Source organism: Paramormyrops kingsleyae, chromosome 8, assembly GCF_048594095.1.
Source record: "Paramormyrops kingsleyae isolate MSU_618 chromosome 8, PKINGS_0.4, whole genome shotgun sequence".
NCBI lineage: Eukaryota > Metazoa > Chordata > Actinopteri > Osteoglossiformes > Mormyridae > Paramormyrops > Paramormyrops kingsleyae.
In genome coordinates this window covers 36,366,191-36,385,703 of record NC_132804.1, presented here as the reverse complement: position 1 = coordinate 36,385,703, position 19,513 = coordinate 36,366,191, and the positions used below count along the sequence as shown (strand labels likewise).

The window sequence follows — 19,513 nt, the reverse complement described above, 5'->3', positions numbered from 1 at the left end:
TAGACAACATGCCGCTATTTAGTATGGAGGGACGACTGCGCTGGCTGATTGTATCGCTGGTCATCGTATACCATATAGTTTGTATACATCACTTTAGACAAACTATACATTTCGAGAAAGAAGCGCGGATGCGGCTGAAAAACTTTTTGCAGTTGGGTCTGTTCGAGTTCGGATCATGTTCTCACCACAAACGAACCGCTCCAGTGTTCGTTTGAAAGCGTACCGAGACCACCTCTTCAAGGAGGTCTCGGTACGCTTTTTTGGTCCGCTTTTGGTGCGCACTCGGGTGCGATTGTTACATTCACACCTGCCCAAACGAACCGCACCAAGTAGGAAAACGAACTCTAGTGCGATTCAACCGAACTAAATGAGGCAGGTGTGAAAGCACCCTTAGTGGTCAAGCATTTGTGGAGGCATTTCCTAGCAAAATGACTTTGGTAGCTACAAAGTGCATGTCTTTCCTAGTTGATATTATTTGTGTCACTGCAACTTGACAGGTCTCCTACATGTACATGTACCCTTTTGGTCTTATTCTATGAACTCATTTTGTGGGCTTTGTTCATTCAGAATCAGATACCCAGGGTAATGAAACAAAAACTGTGATTGGTGATTTTTGCTACCAGACCCTTTAGTCTAAAATGTCCTTTCAGTGTAGAGAGATGAATAACTTCATTATGAGTCTTTGACTAGATATGCAGTACAAAAGAATTTGAGGTAACTTCCACTTTGAAAAGAGCAGATTTTATGAATATGCATTAAATATTCTACATATATTGCTGTTCATTTCTATGTGTCAAATCATAAAGTGTGGCAAAACCTGGACAATAAATTTTTGATGATTTCTATGAAACAGGGCATAACACACCCCTGGTTTTTATTTATTTTCAAGATGAGGTGATATGAAGTAACCCCTATTTTTTTGAGTAACATATATACATGCAGACCTTTGGTTCTGGGGGGTCGAAAAGGGGTACCTCCAAAAATGGTTTTTCAGAAATATCTCCATAATCACATTAGATAGCCAAATTCTGATTACAGAATATGAATCTACATGAAAAATTACATAAATACACCCAGTTTCATCTCCATATGACATATAGCCAGTTAGTTATCAAGGAAAAGAGGATTTCAAAAAGGGGCGTGGCACGTCTCGAAGTGCGTCGAGGCCAAAAATAAGGATGGCTGCCATTTTTTAACGAGCGGGAGTTGGGACAAAAAAATTGGGGGATTTTGTTCTCATGCCAATACCAACAATTGGTGAAAAAATCAGCTAAATCTGTGATCATGTGGTGGAACCCACTGGTTGATTTGAGATGGAATCACCCTTTTATAAGAACCTTTCAAGACTTTGGACCTAACAGTTTCTATATTCATGTTTATGTCTTCCCTGTAAACTCAAAAAGTTATAATCAATAAATATAATTAAACATGTAAATAGTCAATCATTTTTGACATTATAATATATTAGTAACTAAATATTTTAAATTTAGTTAGAACTGGCCTCTGATCTCGTTGGTGAGGCCACTTACTTAGGATTCGTGCATCTTTCCTCGGGTGGTCGCGAGCCCGGCTGTTAAGAGACACGGGTGTTCGCGCGTCTCTCCTCAGAGGGGTCGCGAGCCAGTCTGAGGAGAGGTACGTTTGTTCGTTTGTTTAATTAACAATCCATTAATGACATTAAAAACTACGGTATAAACTTTTAAAAGCGCTATGTTTTTATTGTTAAATACATAATTAATTGTTTTTTTTTTCTTGTTCGTTCTTGAAAAAGTGTTTTGCCGTGTACTGCACTAAGAAAAGGTCTGATGCTGGCCGCTTAGTAAGTTAACGGTATATAGGGAGGGTTTCGTGTTGACCGTTATATCTTTTAGAAGGGAAAGTGACAGAGCCCTGTAACCCCAGATGTACTGTATATGTGTCTTTTTTACTTTTATTGTTTAGAATGAACCCTCCGATCGGCAGAAGGAGACTGGGTCTTCATCTCCTGTTCCGTTAACACGCACACAACCATTGTAGCCCGTGTGTCCAACACTCCGGGTTGGCACTGGCTAAAATATTTCCTTGTGTGTGTTTAACACCCTTAAATTACATAAACATCGTATTAACAAACGTCACAGACAAAATAAAAGAGAGTTCACGTATACCTGAATAATAAAAGCCAAAAAGACACATGTACAGCACATCTTTTTTACACATCGGTGTAAATGACAGTAATGTAGGTTTCCTATATTCTTTCTCTATATTAACCTTTTATAATAGGAACTAACTGGTTCAATTAAATTATGATGTGTGAAATTTTCGGATTTGTTACAGAATGGCTTTTATGCTCATTCAGTGGATTGAGGACCCACCCTCATGGGACGTCCTTCCCAACAACCAAAATCATTAATGGAATTTGCAAGATCAACAGTGTATGCGATGTATCTTATGGAAATGAAACAAGCCCAGCAAAGATACTGCATATAGGTTGGTGTTTCTACACTGTAAAAAATTATACATTGAAAACGTTCAGCATGTATAAAAAACTAAGTTGCTGCAACTTTAAGGCGTGGGTTATATTGTGACAATGGTTTTAATCTTACTCTCTCAATTTTCAAGATTTTTTTTTGTGTAAATTCAAGAAAGTTCTTTGGTCCAAAAAAACGAGTTGCTCTCTTTAGTACGACGTAAAATGTCACGTGAGCATTAACTGTCGAACAGGTGACCATCTAGAAAAGACGCCATTTCGCGCCCTTTTAACTTGAAGACGCACTTAAACGACTGGATGCAGGACACTTCTGCGAGGTAAGAACAAAACTTTATTTCAGCGACTTTAGAGTATTCGACAGTTTAGACCAAGTAAACATAACCTATTGTCGCTGGTAAACATTACCGTAGTAATTTTTTGCACCTTTTACGCAGACCTTATAAGATAATTTGCATCAATGGTTTGCAGTTTGAACCGTTAGGATGAAGTACATCGCAAGTTAAGGTGACATGGTCAGTTATTTGTACATGTATAAGGTTAGTTAATTAGTAACTGTTATCGTGCAGTTTTGTTGCGCTTTTTTTCCAAAGTGACTGACACTAACTTCTTGCAAAGTCCCATAAATAGAGCTGCAGCGATTAGTGAACATAGTCGACGACGTCGACGCAAAATAATTGTCGACCCCAGTATTTTTAATCGACGCGTCGTACCCATAAATGACATTAAAAAAAAAATTATCAAAACTATATATACACGGCGTTGAAAATGAACAGTTAAATAATGGTCCTTAAATGCTACGTAAAATGATTGTTATGTGCATTATTGTCATTATGAATGCATTTGCGATATACATGAGTTTATTGCAATTTAATTAGTAACTTTGGCATTACAGGGCATACTTACCAAGGAGTTGATATGGAGGCTGCCTCGTTTGGGTAAGTCATCTGTGTTCATGGTTTAAAAACTATAGTCCTATTCGAAAAAATTATTAATTTTGACCTTCATTTTGTTGTGTAATTTATGTACAATTTAGCTTCATATTTGCGGGATTCATAAAATTCTGGCAAACATTTCTTTATAGGTGTTGACACATTTTAGAGGAGAGACTTCCCTTGACATTGACAATACTAGTAAAAGTCAATTTTATTAATTTTTTACATCTGTTTATTGTTCTATGTTAATTGCATTAGGCAGCTGACTTGTTGGAAACCAAAGTTGGCATGAAAATGGGCATCCTGGAGACCACTGAAGATGGGGCAGTCCCACCCAAGTCAGTGAACAGCATAATTGTGCTGGAGGAGACTGTTGTCCTTGAGGGACTCACTGACTATCCAACTGCATTTGGACTGCTTTTTGGGCTTATTTATGCCCTCAACATTGAATTCCCCAAAGAATGGAAATATACATTTGAGACCATTCAGAAGGTTTTCCTTTTTCTTGGAGAGTACTGCTCAGCCCGAACACTGTCTCTGAAGAACAGACTGTTAAAGAGCTAGAGCGCTCAATTTCTTGCACCTTTTTTTTTTTTGAATGACCTGATGTCCTAGTAAATCCATGTTTTGTTGTGATTACAGAAATGTTTCGTCAGCCGTTTACTGAAGGATAACCTGCAGAATTTAGTTGCAGTAAATTTATAATGGGATCTTCATTGTGTCAGAGCTGAATTGTGTATTTCATACTTCTTTATTTATAGCTTTTTTTTGCTGAAATGTTTGCAAAATTTATCTGCACATGGCACTCTTATGGTACATGAGAAAAAAAATTAAAAAGGGGTAGCTTTCTTAGTTCCTTTAGAATTTATTATGGGTTCCTAATTGTGTTACAGTTGCATTTTTGAGGTCATCCCTTCTTGTGTGCTTTATTGAATTGTTTTTTTGAAATGTTGTAAAATTGATACAGTACACGTTGTATTCTCTCATGGAAGTATGCTAAAAAGTTTTTGAAGATTGCAGCAGTTGAAGAAGTGAGCATAATTTTTCATAGAAAATACCTGTTCTCAATCTCTTCTGTTGGGTTTAACTAATTGATAAAGACCAGTTGCTTGATTTATTTCATATTTGCTTTGTACCCAGCAATGTGTGAGTGGATTACTGTTATGTAATAACTTTATCAATTTGAACAGTGGATTTACAAAACTTCAGCAATAAAAAATGTTGCATTTGATACCTGTAAAAGTTTGGTTAATGTGAGTATTTTAGTAGTCATGTAAAAGTTGTTTTGAAGGTTTGTTGGCTTAATTTAAAAAGTTAAAGTAACAAATAACATCACCCTTTTTAAGTTGGTATGTCTAATTGATAATGTTGTGTTAGTGGTACTTTGACTACAAGTTGACATAACACTGAATTAGGTATTGGGGTGACTTTCAGGCCTTTTTCGACTAACTTAAAAATATAAGTCTGTGGAACAAATATAAACCAGAAGTTGAGAGAACTCAAAAAAGATGATGTAATTAGTTACATAAGAATCTTAAGTTGGGGCAGCCAATTTTTTTTTACAGTGTAAGAGATATTCACAAATTTCCATTCCATTTCCTTTGCATTTATTTGTATTGTTTTTTTTAATCCAAAGTATTTTTTTACCTTAGGAATTAGTTAAGGTGAATAGGTGACACAACAGCTGACAAACAATTACAATACATCTGTCTTGGTTTTGCAGTCTTAAGGCATTTAGCAAAATTTCATGTCCACTCCAACTAGTTCTGAGACTGGTGTTGATAGTGTTGACAGTGTGAATCTATCGCTGTCATGACCTACTCCTACTATCGTCCTGTGTGCCACGCCCCCCTCGTTAGCCTCGTGTGAAATCCCGATGTCATCTGTTGCTTATTATTAATCTTGTGTATTTTAGTTCGCGTTCGAGTACGTTTACCCAGTCTTGTCATTGACGTTGTTTACCGTTCTGTACCTGTCTGCCCGGAATAGACCCCGTATTCCAAGGATTCCCCTATCCGTAATTCCCCTGCTCGCCATGTGGTCATAACAATCGCGCTATCAGCCATAGTAGTGGTTGACAGTACAATTTGTGTACACCATCACTAATGTATCTTTTGTTGGAGTAATGGATATTCCAGATGGTGCATTAAGGGTAGAAAAAATAATAAAGTGAATAAATAGACATTTTATGCATATGCAAACATACTTTATGCTGCTCAAGAATGTTTTAAGATTTGAGAAGTCGAGTTTTCTTTTTACATTATCCTTCATTAAAGGGAGCAGATCTAACCTTCTTAAAAAGTTAGAAGCTTTGGAGATGAAAGCCACATCTGCATGCCACACTTCAGATGCAGACTGTGGACGTGGCCACAGGAGAAAGTGGCCCAGCACCCGCCTTTTGTCATCTACTTCAAGCTCAGATAATGAGGAGAATGATGTAAGTATGTGACAGATAAGTTTTATATCAGTCCTGTTATATTTTAGTCTCACATATCCTGTATCTATCTGTACTGATCTGTTTTTGTCAGTAGTTTTTACTACAAGCTGTCAGTTTTGCATAATTTCCTATACAAACTATTATATGGAAATATGTAAAGTATTGTCATCCTTTAAATATATTTTTATTTTTGACATTTGCTCTGCATAGGAGACATTTTTTCCAACAAAAGCAAAAAAGAAAAAGGAAGTGTCAAACAAGATGTCAAGATCCATTTTGATGGGCTATAAGGAAAAACAAAAGGTAGCATTACTACCGAAAATTACTAGATATGTAATACTTGATAAAAGATACATTTGAAAATTATGTTTATCACATCCATTTTTTTGTTCTCTTCCTCAATAGGAAGCTTGTGGTTCAACTAAAATGTCTGGATGTCCATCAGCTGAGGGACATAGAGTAAGTAACAGGCTATTCTTAATTGTATATCAAATGTTTGTCTTTTTGTCTCTGGCTCATTCTGCAACACCACATTACACTGCAACCAGTGTTAATTTTGACAGCAGATTTCAATTTAGTTTTAGTCATAGTCTTTTGACTAAAATGCAATTTTAGTTTTAGTCATATTTTAGTCATCTGTTTTGTTTTAGTTTTAGTCTAGTTTTAGTCGACTAAAAAGCATACGATTTTAGTCGACTAAATCTACTGTAGATTTAGTTGACTAAAATATATTGGGTTTAATTTAAATGCAATTTAGTTAAACCGTGGTAATATACAAAATATTCTAACTTAAAATTAAATAAAGCCAAGTGTCATTAAATATGTGGAATATCGTCTTTCCATAAAAACCAAAAATTAGATATGCATTGTTTAGAACTTGCACATGACACATCTGTAAAGCAAAAGTGCAACTCCAAATTATTTAAAAGAAAAACTGTATTTGGCAGTAATGCCATTGCAAATACTGCATGACCTGAAAAAATTACCTTGCAGATGTCGCTTTAGATTTGTTGTATTTTTACCAGCGATTTCTGCTCCACACGGTTTACACAAGGTCTTGTTTGTCTTGACATCAAACGTGAAATTATTCCATATACCTTCTCTTCTTTTTCTCCCAGCCATTGCCATGTCATTCTAGTTTAAGTCAGACAGACACCCACCAATGTATGCAAGATGTACTGTCGCATCTCGCGTCGCAAGGTGAATCAGTATCTTAATTTTCAAATGTGCGTGTGCGTCTTACCGCGCCACGCACCAAGATTAATTCTGATCGGATCATTTCCAAAAACGTCCCTCACTCACATTTTCGTCTCGTTTTTATTAGTTAACGAAAATGTCAATATATTTTTATTATAGTTTTCGTCATCATCACTTAATTTTTATTTAGTTATCGTCTCGTTTTCGTCAGTGAAAATTTTTCGTTGACAAATTATAACGAAAATATTTCGTCAACGAAATTATCACTGACTGCAACCTTCATGTAATAGAAGAATGGAATGTACATCTCAAATGGCAAAATTAGTTTTAGGGCATTATAAATAAATACCTTTAACCTAAGTATTAATGTCTCTCAACAGGATTCACTTAATCTACTTCCTCAGAGATGCCATTCCAGTGCTACTGAAACTTCTGTGAGTAACAACTCACTGAATAATTGTATTGTGATTTAATATCTGCTTTGTTCATAATTTTCTCCTTATTCAAGTGGCACTCTCTCTTCTGTTTAGTGTATTTTTACTTTATTTGTACCTAGCAATCTTGTCCGCATATAATTTACTATGTAGTAGACTAGTAGTCCTGGCTATGTATAGCTGACAGATTTAACTGTATAGTAAAAATACTGGAAAACCACAGCAGAAAACTGACAAGTAACATTCCGTTAACATTTTCTACACAGCTCAATTTGAATTGAATGTAATTTCATTAACAGAAATACTCTTGCATGAACACAAGATAAAATATATTACAGTGAGGGAGATGTATAATGTACATCCTGTGCCAACTTATTAAAGACAGCACAATCATATGTTACTCTTTTGTTTTTTGTATGCACAGTGAATTAGCTAAGTTAACCACTAAGAATATTGTTAAAAAGACACAATGTTAAGGTAGTGCCGAAAAGTCAGTACATTAACAGATAGATGAAACCAGCTATGTAAAATAATCCAGGAAGTGAATTACAGTAATATTTAAAACACAGTTTTTACAATGTTTTGACAACAGCCTATTGCATATTATTTATCCATCTCTCCATATCTTTCTCTCTCGCACACACTTATCTAGCTTGATAATGGTAAAAATGATGAAATCCTCTCTGAATTGAAAGAGATTAAAAAAATACTCCTCCACTTACAAGCACAAATGGATGCTATTCAAAGAAACTCTGCAAACAAAGGTAACTTCATCTTGCTTTCTGTACTTTGTTTAGTATTTATATACAGATATATAGACAATTACTTATGCAGTATTATCATAAAGCTTAAAGTTCTTTAAGTCTTTCATATTAAGCTGAGCACTATCAGGTGCATGGGCGTCGCCACCATTAAATCTCAGGGGGATATGTCCCCCTCATATTTCATAATTATTCATTTGGACCCCCCATATTTAACATAAAAATATTAGTTCACCCAGCACTGTGTCCACCACGACATTAAAAATGCTTCTGACGCCCCTGATCAGGTGACAGATGTTCACTTGTGTTTGGAGGGAGCATGTATACTGTTTTGATGTTTAGTTCGAACCTCATATGCATAGTCATTAAAAGTAACTATACAAATTGCATTGTAGGCCCTGGTACCAGTGTAGCCTTCCCTGAGGCAGAACAGGAGCCCAATAAAATTCCACCAGATTTCAGCAAAATAGGCTCACAGAGGGAATGGGTAAATACTTTACTACTTGTTGCTTTTTTTTAATTTCTTAAAATTTGAAGGAAAAAAAAATCCAATTGCATTTTAGAAAACAAAATCATTTTAGAAAAAATCCAACAATTTAGGGTATGTTTGTCTTTAATGTATTGACACACACTTAACTTTAGAAACAGAGTATTTTTGTATGTTTATTCTATAACTCCGGCCTAAGGCATATTCATCGACTCCTGCAAATCAATCAGTGAATTTTCTAAATGGATAATATTTATGTAATTAATTTTATGTTTTGTGGTGTTTTGAAGGTAAACATTGGTCCAAATACTAAAACAACAACGCACCAGTTTGCACATATTAAATGGGGGGACCCCAAAAAGGCCACAAGGGAGCTGTGCACTGCAGTCTTTGGAAGGCATGTACTTGCAACCCATAGTATGACTGGTAAAACATCTAATACATTCAAAGACAAAGAGGCAAAGTCACAATTGGACCCTCGCAAAGTTTCTGACATTATTGGTAAGTTAAAATTTATTTCATATTTAATTCATTGATTTCTTCATCTGGACATCTTTAAGGCTTATTTTAAATGGCGTTATCATACAATAGGTGCTAAATAAAGATGTTAAATTGCCCAAAAGCTGTTACTTATACAGATTTGTTTAATTTATTTTTTTCCCCACAGTTGGATAGTTTATGCTTTAGTGTAGGCAGTGGTAGAAATGCTGTTTCCTGTGGTTGGCAAGTGTGAAAATCCTGTTAAGAAAATGTTAATTTTATTATTTTTTATTATAGGTAAATAACACACATTAACCTGCCTTGGTCAACATAAACTCCATAACAAAATAAATATACACATAGATATGCATATTTTTGTTTCGTTTCCTATAAATCATGCTTATAAATTTTTATTAAAGAAGTCCCAACTGCACAAACCAACTGTTCTGCTTATCCCATGGCTGAATATTTATGGGCCTTTTTTTCTCAAATATGCAGCATACATGACTGCCAAATCTGGTTTGGACAAGAATGAAGTTAAGAAGATGATTGCCCGGAAGTGTGCAGATGAAGATAAGATGAGCAGAAGAAATTTAAGAGTGTGACCTCTGTGTTACATGAAGGTGAAGTAGTTTTTTTTCACTCCTACTTGTTTCTGCAATCTACTGTTTCACATGCCTCCAAATGAATGGAAGTAAAATTGGATACCTGCTTAAAATGAGTAAAGGCACCACATAAGTGCTACAATCTATAGTGTTCATTTGATCAATTCAGTTGAATGAAGCATGTTGGAAAAAAATTCTGAATTGACTGTGCAGTAATGTACTCGGCGACGCTTAACAGGTGCAGGTAGAGATGTATTGTTCCTTGAAGGTGAGCTTGCTTCTTGTAAACTAATCTTTCTTTCTGTCTCTGTCCCCATTTATTTTTGTGTGTCATACCACCCTCCCCCACCCCTGCTTACATGGATTTTTCTTATTTTGGATGGACTAATTAATTCAGCACTATCATATGTAATGTTTTTGACAATTGTTGTATTGAGTTTAATAAATTAAAATGTAGTTGTAGTGTGTTTTTTCTGGTAGTTACTAAAATGGTTCATGGAAATGTGTGAATTAAATCCAAATTTAATATAATTAACAAGCATGACATATATAGGATTTAGAATTTATTGTAATGCATTTAAACAAGAAATAAACCTATATTCCTATATAATTTGAAATCTTTATGTAGGTTTATAAAATGTGGTATTTTGGACTTTTATATGACTTATTCTTATAGGATTAGATGTAAGTTTATAGGGATAATCATGTGATCGTGCCATTTTGGTTTAGTTCTTATCCTATAGGATGTAACCTATAGGATTCTACACAGGATTTTTTCCTGTAAGACAAAGGATACAATTATATTGAATCTTATAGAATTCCTATAGGATATTATCCTACAGGATAAAAGACAAAATCTATGCAGTCCTACAGAATTTTATAGGATAGAATAAAATCCTATAGGACAGGATAAAATCCTATAGGATTGGTTCCAAAATCAAATAGATTTTCTAATTGGAATTTTCTTTTGGAATCCTAAAGGAGTTTTTGACTAGGGACACACACACACACACACACACACACAAACAAATGTTCTATGTCTATCAGCTCTAGATTCTTTAAGGAAACATAGGCCTATGCACAGCTGTTATTTTGGCATGGCATTAGGCAGGGTTCCCCAAATCCGGTCCCAAAAAAGATTAGCATCAAATTCAGTTTGCAGATTTCCCTGCTCAAACATAAACCACACTTAGTAATGAGCTGATTAAGATGTGGGAAATCAGCAAACTGTGTTTGATTCTGGTCCTCCAGGTTTGAAATTCGGGAACCCTGGCATTAGGGTAACTAACGGGTACAGGCTGACTTTATACTGCATTCCAGACACCTCGGAACTCGTTTTTTTTATTATTATTATTTTGGAAATACGACCTCCGACTTGACTGGAACGCAGCATCAGAGACAGGACTACACGACTCATAGTTAAGCGCATATTAAAATTGAATGATTGTATCGATCGATAATATCAGGAAACACATCTAAGCTGTACTCTGTCCATGCTATGCACTTCCAGATCACAGAAATGCAATCCTTAAATCACTGAACAAAGGGATCATACCAATAAAGCAAAGTACACACATATATTACACATGTGAGGCTCCAGCTCTAAAAAGGTCATTATGCGTCTTTAAAAAAAATTGCAAATAGTCTTGGTTTACTTACAACTGGGGAAAGTTGCTAAGAGAACCTCCAATAAAAGAATGAGATGAACTATACCTAAATGAATAAAATGAATGCATGAATCAAATCTTTTGTTGGAATTTCAAAACAACAACAGAAAAAAATCTTCCACTTATAATGTTAAGTCAAAAGTTATTCATCTATGCACGACTCGCGCAAGATTGTGATTCAGGATTTCTTCGAGATATTCTTTCTGGTAAACCGGACCCGCAAGCAGTAACGCTCTCCGCCTAACGACGTGGCACAAAAAAATCAAGGGGTACGTGTATAGGGAGTACCAGTACTACTTCAAAGGTTAAAAACAAATACTGAAGAAAACTAGTCACAAGAAAATGCTACTTACGGAAGTAAAATAAGTATAGCAGATTTAATCTACGATATGAAGTTCTCTTTATACCGAAGCAAAATTAATTTAATTTTAAGAAAACTCAAGTATATGTTGCAGACAATAGTGAAAAAACTGCGCATATCACTGCTCAAAAATCTAAGAATGCCCAAACAGTGAAAAACATCAACTAATTTAGTGTTTGCTGAGAACTACTTGCCTGATTTACATTTCCTAAGATGCATCAAATAAATAAATAAATAAATAATCATCTACCTTGAAGTAGGCAACTTGGAGATAGTTATAGGGTGTCCTTTTCTGAAACTCAAGTTCCACTTCCTCGCTGATTTTGTGTTTAGATGGTGGGCCCAAATTTTCGGCTTCGCATGAACTGACGCAGTCAGCCCGTTTTAAAATTTTCTGGAAAAAGCTGAGATCCTCCACAGAACCGTTGCCCGGTACTGGAAAGCCCAAGCCCGGCACTGGGCCGCCAAAAGCGTTCAGGTTTGCACACGAAAGGCGACATTGCGCCCTGACACGTCGGATTGCCCCCTTGTTCAGAAGCGCCCGCTCCATGTTAAGGATGACCGACATCCAGTCCCCCTTGTAATACGCTTCCACTGCATTGTCAAAGAGCAAATCGTACGGTTCTAATGTAACATTTATATTAAGAGATGTGTCCATAAGGAAATGATGAATAAAACTTAAAGCACAAAGCAGATTTCTTACGTATCCATACATGTTAAAAATCGGTCCTCTCCTAAGAATAAGCTGGAAGAAACCTGGAAGCAGCCGCCTAAAGTGAGGAAGAAACTCCTAAACGGAGGCACACATACTGGATACAGTGGGTGGAGTCCAAGGATCGCCAACCTGTCCGTACACAGTCAAATGTGTCCGTAGCAAGACATGTCCGTGGCAAAATGTTTTCATTGACATAAAAACTATGTAGTAGGGCTCGGCGATATAAATCATATGCCGACTTATCGTCATATAAAATTTCAACAATAAAGAAAATTAGAAATTTAGACAAACTATCGACAATTTCGTGCGTTCAAATTGAGCTGTCTGCAGCTGACGTGACGTGGAGCGACATCTGCCGGCGGCCGCAGTGGTATAAATTGACTGCAGCCAAGTCAGACAACTTCCACTCCTCGTAATCTCCGAGACCTGACTGCAATGGCAGCACCCCAGAAGGTTGTAGATAAATCTACTCAAGTATCACCTGCATGCATATTACTTCTTTTACAATATAACCAACTGGCAACTCCTGATACAAACTGTCAGCAGTGAAAAAAATAAACTATTGTGTATAGTGGCCCTGTGTAAAAAGATATAGCTGCCAGGAAAAAGATCAAATACATTTATTTCAAGGATTCAAAGTTTTTATTGTCATGTACAGAGTACAATGCAATTCTTATTTGAATGCCTTCTTCACAGACTAGACGATTAAACAAATAAAGCAGAGCAACATTACAGTAACTGACGTGTACTATTAAAGCATCTATGTAATTTATTCGAACTTTATTTTAACAGGTAAATTAACTGAAAACCAGTTCTCACTGCTTTACGTGCTTTTCGGGAGAAATAGCAGATAGCACATTGGAACTTCCGGGGATACAAACGTCATGTGTGTGACTAAAATGTTCAGCCAATAAGGGCAAAGTTGTGTCGTCATTCGGTTCCAGTTTGTGCAGCCGGCTGAGTGCAGTGAGTGGTGCTGCACGATTGTGGCTGCCCGGTCTGCGTACGCATGCGCGACACCAGCTACACAGCGTGCAGGTAGATAAATAGTCGGTGAGTTCTCACCTAGGGATATGAGTGAACTGCGCCGTGTATCCCCAAAGTATACGATCAAAGGTATGTTAATTTATATCTGCTTGTTTCACATGGTGCGAAATCGAGTTAGGTACCGGTATATGTGTTATTATTGAATCTGTACAGTTTTCTTGCATAGAAGTTCCTGCATAGAAGTACTGGTGTTTGTGCAGCCGTGTCAAATTCGACATCGATCCATCCAAAATTTAGGTTATTTTAATTTTTAATATTGTTGAAAATGTCTTTTGCCATCTTGATGACTTTGGAGTCAACTGTGTTGACTAATGAATTGCCATGCAATTCTTTATGTTGATTATTAACTTTTATTATTATTATTTATTTTAGCCCTGCATAAGTCTCTGCATCTCAGTACAACCAAATCAGTCAATAATTCAGTGAATAATTATTTAAAGCAAGTCCACATTCTGTTTTACTATGCATGTATATATACTCACCTAAAGGATTATTAGGAACACCATACTAATATGGTGTTTGACCCCCTTTCGCCTTCTGAACTGCCTTAATTCTACGTGGCATTGATTCAACAAGGTGCTGAAAGCATTCTTTAGAAATGTTGGCCCATATTGATAGGATAGCATCTTGCAGTTGATGGAGATTTGTGGGATGCACATCCAGGGCACGAAGCTCCCGTTCCACCACATCCCAAAGATGCTCTATTGGGTTGAGATCTGGTGACTGTGGGGGCCATTTTAGTACAGTGAACTCATTGTCATGTTCAAGAAACCAATTTGAAATGATTGGAGCTTTGTGACATGGTGCATTATCCTGCTGGAAGTAGCCATCAGAGGATGGGTACATGGTGGTCATAAAGGGATGGAAAATGGTCAGAAACAATGCTCAGGTAGGCCGTGGCATTTAAACGATGCCCAATTGGCACTAAGGGGCCTGAAGTGTGCCAAGAAAACATCCCCCACACCATTACACCACCACCACCAGCCTGCACAGTGGTAACAAGGCACGATGGATCCATGTTCTCATTCTGTTTACGCCAAATTCTGACTCTACCATTTGAATGTCTCAACAGAAATCGAGACTCATCAGACCAGGCAACATTTTTCCAGTCTTCAACTGTCCAATTTTGGTGAGCTCGTGCAAATTGTAGCCTCTTTTTCCTATTTGTAGTGGAGATGAGTGGTACCCGGTGGGGTCTTCTGCTGTTGTAGCCCATCCGCCTTAAGGTTGTGCGTGTTGTGGCTTCACAAATGCTTTGCTGCATACCTCAGTTGTAACGAGTGGTTATTTCAGTCAAAGTTGCTCTTCTATCAGCTTGAATCAGTCATCCCATTCTCCTCTGACCTCTAGCATCAACAAGGCATTTTTGCCCACAGGACTGCCGCATACTGGATGTTTTTCCCTTTGCACACCATTTTTTGTAAACCCTAGAAATGGTTGTGCGTGAAAATCCCAGAAACTGAGCAGATTGTGAAATACTCAGACCGGCCCGTCTGGCACCAACAACCATGCCACGCTCAAAATTGCTTAAATCACCTTTCTTTCCCATTCTGACATTCAGTTTGGAGTTCAGGAGATTGTCTTGACCAGGACCACACCCCTAAATGCATTGAAGCAACTGCCATGTGATTGGTTGATTAGATAATTGCATTAATGAGAAATTGAGCAGGTGTTCCTAATAATCCTTTAGGTGAGTGTAGGCCGATATATCGGAATATCGGATTTTAAAACCAACAAATATTTGTATCGGTATCGGCCTTCAAAATCCTTTATCGGTCGGGCTCTAATGTATAGCGTTTATCATAAAACAAATAATATACTCTCTCTATGGAAGTCCCGTGTAGTTTTCTTTTTTTCTTTTTCAAGTGGGGTAAGGCCGTAGATGATACTTGGGGGTACTTCTGTTTCTTTACAGAAGGGGGGGGGGGGAACCGATACGGTGACCACTCACCATAATAAATATCTGCGGCTGGTTGTGTTCCTTTTAGGAGTAGTTATGCGCGGAAAGACAAACTTGTAAATTTTCTTAGGATTCTTTAATGAGAAATACAGCGTGTCAAGTGTCATACCAGCGGCTGCGAGCGATCACAGCCACGCCCCCTTCGCTACACCACGCCCACCGTCATTATTTATACCCCGCACGACCATCATTCTGTGCGAGGTATTGTAGCATGCAATTTCCGAGCGACTGTCTCTTTTGTCTCTGTTTCAGCTCTGCTCCGCCCGACTCTCCCTGCTCCTGCTTCCCGCGCCTCCAGACCCGTCCTAATCCCGTCCGCCACAGCCCTGATCTACCCTCGTGTCTTCTCCCTGTGTGCCCTGTCTGCATCCTCGGACGGACCTCCCGGCTCTACGACTTAACGGCACCCGACCCGACAACGATCACGGATTCCCCATTGGCTTTTGTATTACGGATAGGACGGATTCTGGTTTTGACCCTGCTTGTGACTTGGATTTCCCTTTGGTTCACCCCAATAAAGGACTTTCAGACCCGGCCCAAGTGTTCTGTTGTGATATCAAGTTTTAGGTTACCTCGGATTATCTTGTTTCTTAATTATATCGATTGTCTGTTTGATGTTCTTTTATCTACTGATTGTAGCCTAGTTATGCGCAGACACAGACAGACGTTACGCTCGACCCGGGATGATCTATGGTGGGGTGTAAATAACAGGTGTATGGGAAAACTACTCGTCCCCAGCTTTACCTCCAACTTCAAAAAACCTTTTTATGCACTGAAAGACAAAATGTCAATTTGATGTGTGGCCTATGTTTATATGTAATTGCGCACGGACAGAGACTGATACAGTTTGACCGGGATGTCCTACGGGGATGCAAATAACAGCTGTATGTGAAAACTACCTTTACCTTCAACAAAAAAGCTTTTTATATTTTTTAAAGCTTCTTCAGATAACCATGCATTAAAGAAAAAGGGGGGTCACTCTCACTCCCTGGACTGTTGCAGGGGTCAGACACTACCCTCCCCTCCCAGCCACTCTCACAGACACACAAACAGACTGCTGCAGGGGTCAGACACTACCCTGCTCCCCCAACCTGCCACTTTCACAGACACAGACACACAGCCAAACTGCTACAGGGGGGGTGCAAAGCGTTTATTGGAGGATAGCGTCAGACACACCTCCTCTCATTCTACGCTCCAACTCTCTCAGTTTCTTTCAGACTCGTACAACAGCGTGATCAGCTCCAACACCGTTCTCAGAATGTCCAAGTCCTTTGCAGACACAGCCAGCCTCAGAGGGTAGTAGAATTCCTTACCCACAACATTTCCAAGCTCCGGACCGACGGGGACATCATTCACCTTCCGACAGCAGCAGACCCAGCGTACGGTCACACTCGATCAGGTAACCAGCCCGCTCAGCACATGATAGCACATGATAACCAGCCAGCCATCACCCTCATAGCACATACGGGCTATTCGGACAAATCCCACTTGTATTCATAAGCACCCAGACGCCATTAAGCCATTTTCTGCTTCATTTCAGTCTCCGCACTAAATGCCATTTTCAAACTTCTCACATAACCGCAATAAATAATTAAAAACCACCCGCAACATCTGGAAATAATTAACAACATTGGCCACTACTCCTGGCCCCACCCCCAGTAACCTCTGTGACCCCAAACCCTTTGGTCTTTGTGACCTTTGACCCGACCTGTCATTTTGACGAAAGCGGTATGCCTCTATCTTCCTCCTAATAAATCCCTCATTCCACAATTCCTTAACTCCCTTCGCTGCTTGCTTGCCCCGCGTCATGACAATTAGCTATTAGATGGAAAACAAAGCTGAACTTGGCATCACTGTGGTTTTCATTGAGAGCAAATTTCTAGATTTCTAAACTGAAACGCGGACGAAATACAGAGGACTAATGACAACAACCAGAAAAAGCTGATCACATGGGGATCCCACACGAGGTTAACGGGGGGGCGTGGCACACGGAAGGAGCGGACGATCGGGGCAGGACAGGGGAAATGTTGGGATAAGATCTTTATCGTTTTGGAAGCCATTAAGGAAAAAATGCTCTCCTTGTTTTATCCTGTTCATTTTGTGTTTAAATGCTAAAAAAAAAAAAAAACATACTAAGGTGTAATTTTGGGGGGCCGGGAATCAATTAATTGGTTTTCCATTATGTCTTATGGGAAAAATTCGATCAGAACTCGAACTTTTTAGGATTCGATCCAGAGTCCGGAACGGATTAAGTTCGAGAACCACTGTATATACAGTGGTTCTCGAACTTAATCCGTATTGCACCTTTAATAAATCAACTATAATATATATACTATTTCATATCCCTTGTGGTACGAGGTTATTTTGCATTGCTTTCGATACGATAGCTTGGTATTGATGTTAATACAAGGTTATTTTGTATTACTTATTAAAGTGTTTTTGAGTGAACCTAAGCATGCCTGATTGTTCCTTCAAGAGCCCTATATCCCTCTCACATCATTTTAAAACAATAGGAGAATTTGCATGGCATCTTAAGGATATCAGCACATGTATTGACTTGGGATGAATCATGTAGAGACTGGACTGCAGGATGAAGGTCAAAGCCAACAGCAGGGGATAGAGTCACTTCCTGTACCAAAGATCAGGATGTCCTCTAGTGTGACATCACTAATTCCCACTGAAACAAACAAACAAAAGATTACAATGTATACAGATATCTAGAGTAGATCATCATCACACTTACAGCCTTTTGTGCACATATTATATAATATATAGTAAGGCTTGTAGTGCACAGCAAGGCAATATATTTAACAAGAAATTCTCAAGAAAATTATATAATATACTCTGTATCTAGCAGGTAATCTCTCCATTAACTGCTCTGCATAAAAGTAACTGTTGTCTCTTAATGCTACCAATGAAAGTAAAGGACATTCAAAATATTATAGAATCATTCTGTCATTGAAGGTTATCAAAATACAATCTGTCAATCTTTATGTCCACAATACAAACATGGTGCGTGACAAGATAAGACCCGCTCATTCTCTGGGCCTGAGAACATTGCACTCAGTCTTATGTGTAATAGCCCGAGTTAAAAAACTCAGGCATTGGTCCTCCCATATCCACACCCTTTAGAAGTACCAGCATCGTCTGTGAATTTTACATTTATTTTTTTATTCACTGAGAAATTTGGCCTCCTCATTCCTCGTACAGTTCTATCTCAGATGTTTTTACGGTTTATGTTAAATCAAACTACTTCATCCACGTTTATGTGTTTCCTTAGTGATAGCAGAATATCATGCAAACAAAAAAGGAACAAATAAACAATAAAACATCTATTATTTAGATCTAACTGTTGTGTATGTGCATGATAAACAATGCTCTTTGCGTCTGAATGTTCGTTGAGGGAATTCTCTACTGCACTTTAATGTCAGAATACTGAATTTTCTCAGAATTCTGACTTTAATGTCAAAATTCTGATTTTTTTTCTAAACTCAGAATTCTGACTTTAATCTCAGAATTCTGAGAAAAAAGTCATAATTCTGAGAAAAAAGTCAGAATTTTGACATTAAAGTCAGAATTCAAATAATATTTTCATGGTGGCCCTAATCCTCTTCCGTAGCCTGCTGCAGTAGTCTGGCGGTCTCGATATTTGCAGAATTACCATTACTAAAAAACAAAATGACGTAAACATTCTGTAATGCTACTTGTTATTAAATTATCTGTAAAAAATAGCAAGTCCTCCTATAAATAAGCACCATCATATTTTATTTTTATTAAATCTGATATATTTCACAATTACTTACCTTAACTATACCCTAACTATATACTGTATCTAACTAAATGGCTGTATAATCCACCTGAATTGTACTTTTTGTAGCAATCAATGTCACACAAATATATAACAGAAATGTGTTATAAACCACCAAGTCATAAAAAGTTAGAATACGAAGTCGACCGACAACG

General features: G+C 37.7%; 1 protein-coding gene and 1 long non-coding RNA gene across 3 annotated transcripts in view; one reads left to right on the top strand and one right to left on the bottom strand.

Annotated features, from left to right (window-relative positions):
• p3h1 (prolyl 3-hydroxylase 1) overlaps positions 1 to 12,820 on the bottom strand; it is a 71,128-nt gene extending 58,308 nt beyond the window's left edge. Inside the window, exon 1 of one of the 2 annotated variants that reach the window (XM_072715768.1) lies at positions 12,079 to 12,820. In XM_072715768.1, coding sequence (XP_072571869.1) covers positions 12,079 to 12,543 — 465 coding nt within the window. In that variant the 5' untranslated portion in view covers positions 12,544 to 12,820. The remainder of the gene's footprint in view (positions 1 to 12,078) is intronic. The other variant, XM_072715769.1, reaches the window with a different exon arrangement.
• LOC111834472 (uncharacterized) lies at positions 1,635 to 4,625 on the top strand. The gene is made up of 4 exons (XR_002836017.2): positions 1,635 to 2,466; positions 2,701 to 2,784; positions 3,360 to 3,402; positions 3,658 to 4,625. It is a non-coding gene; the product is annotated as an uncharacterized lncRNA (long non-coding RNA).
• Positions 12,821 to 19,513: the final 6,693 nt, after the last annotated feature.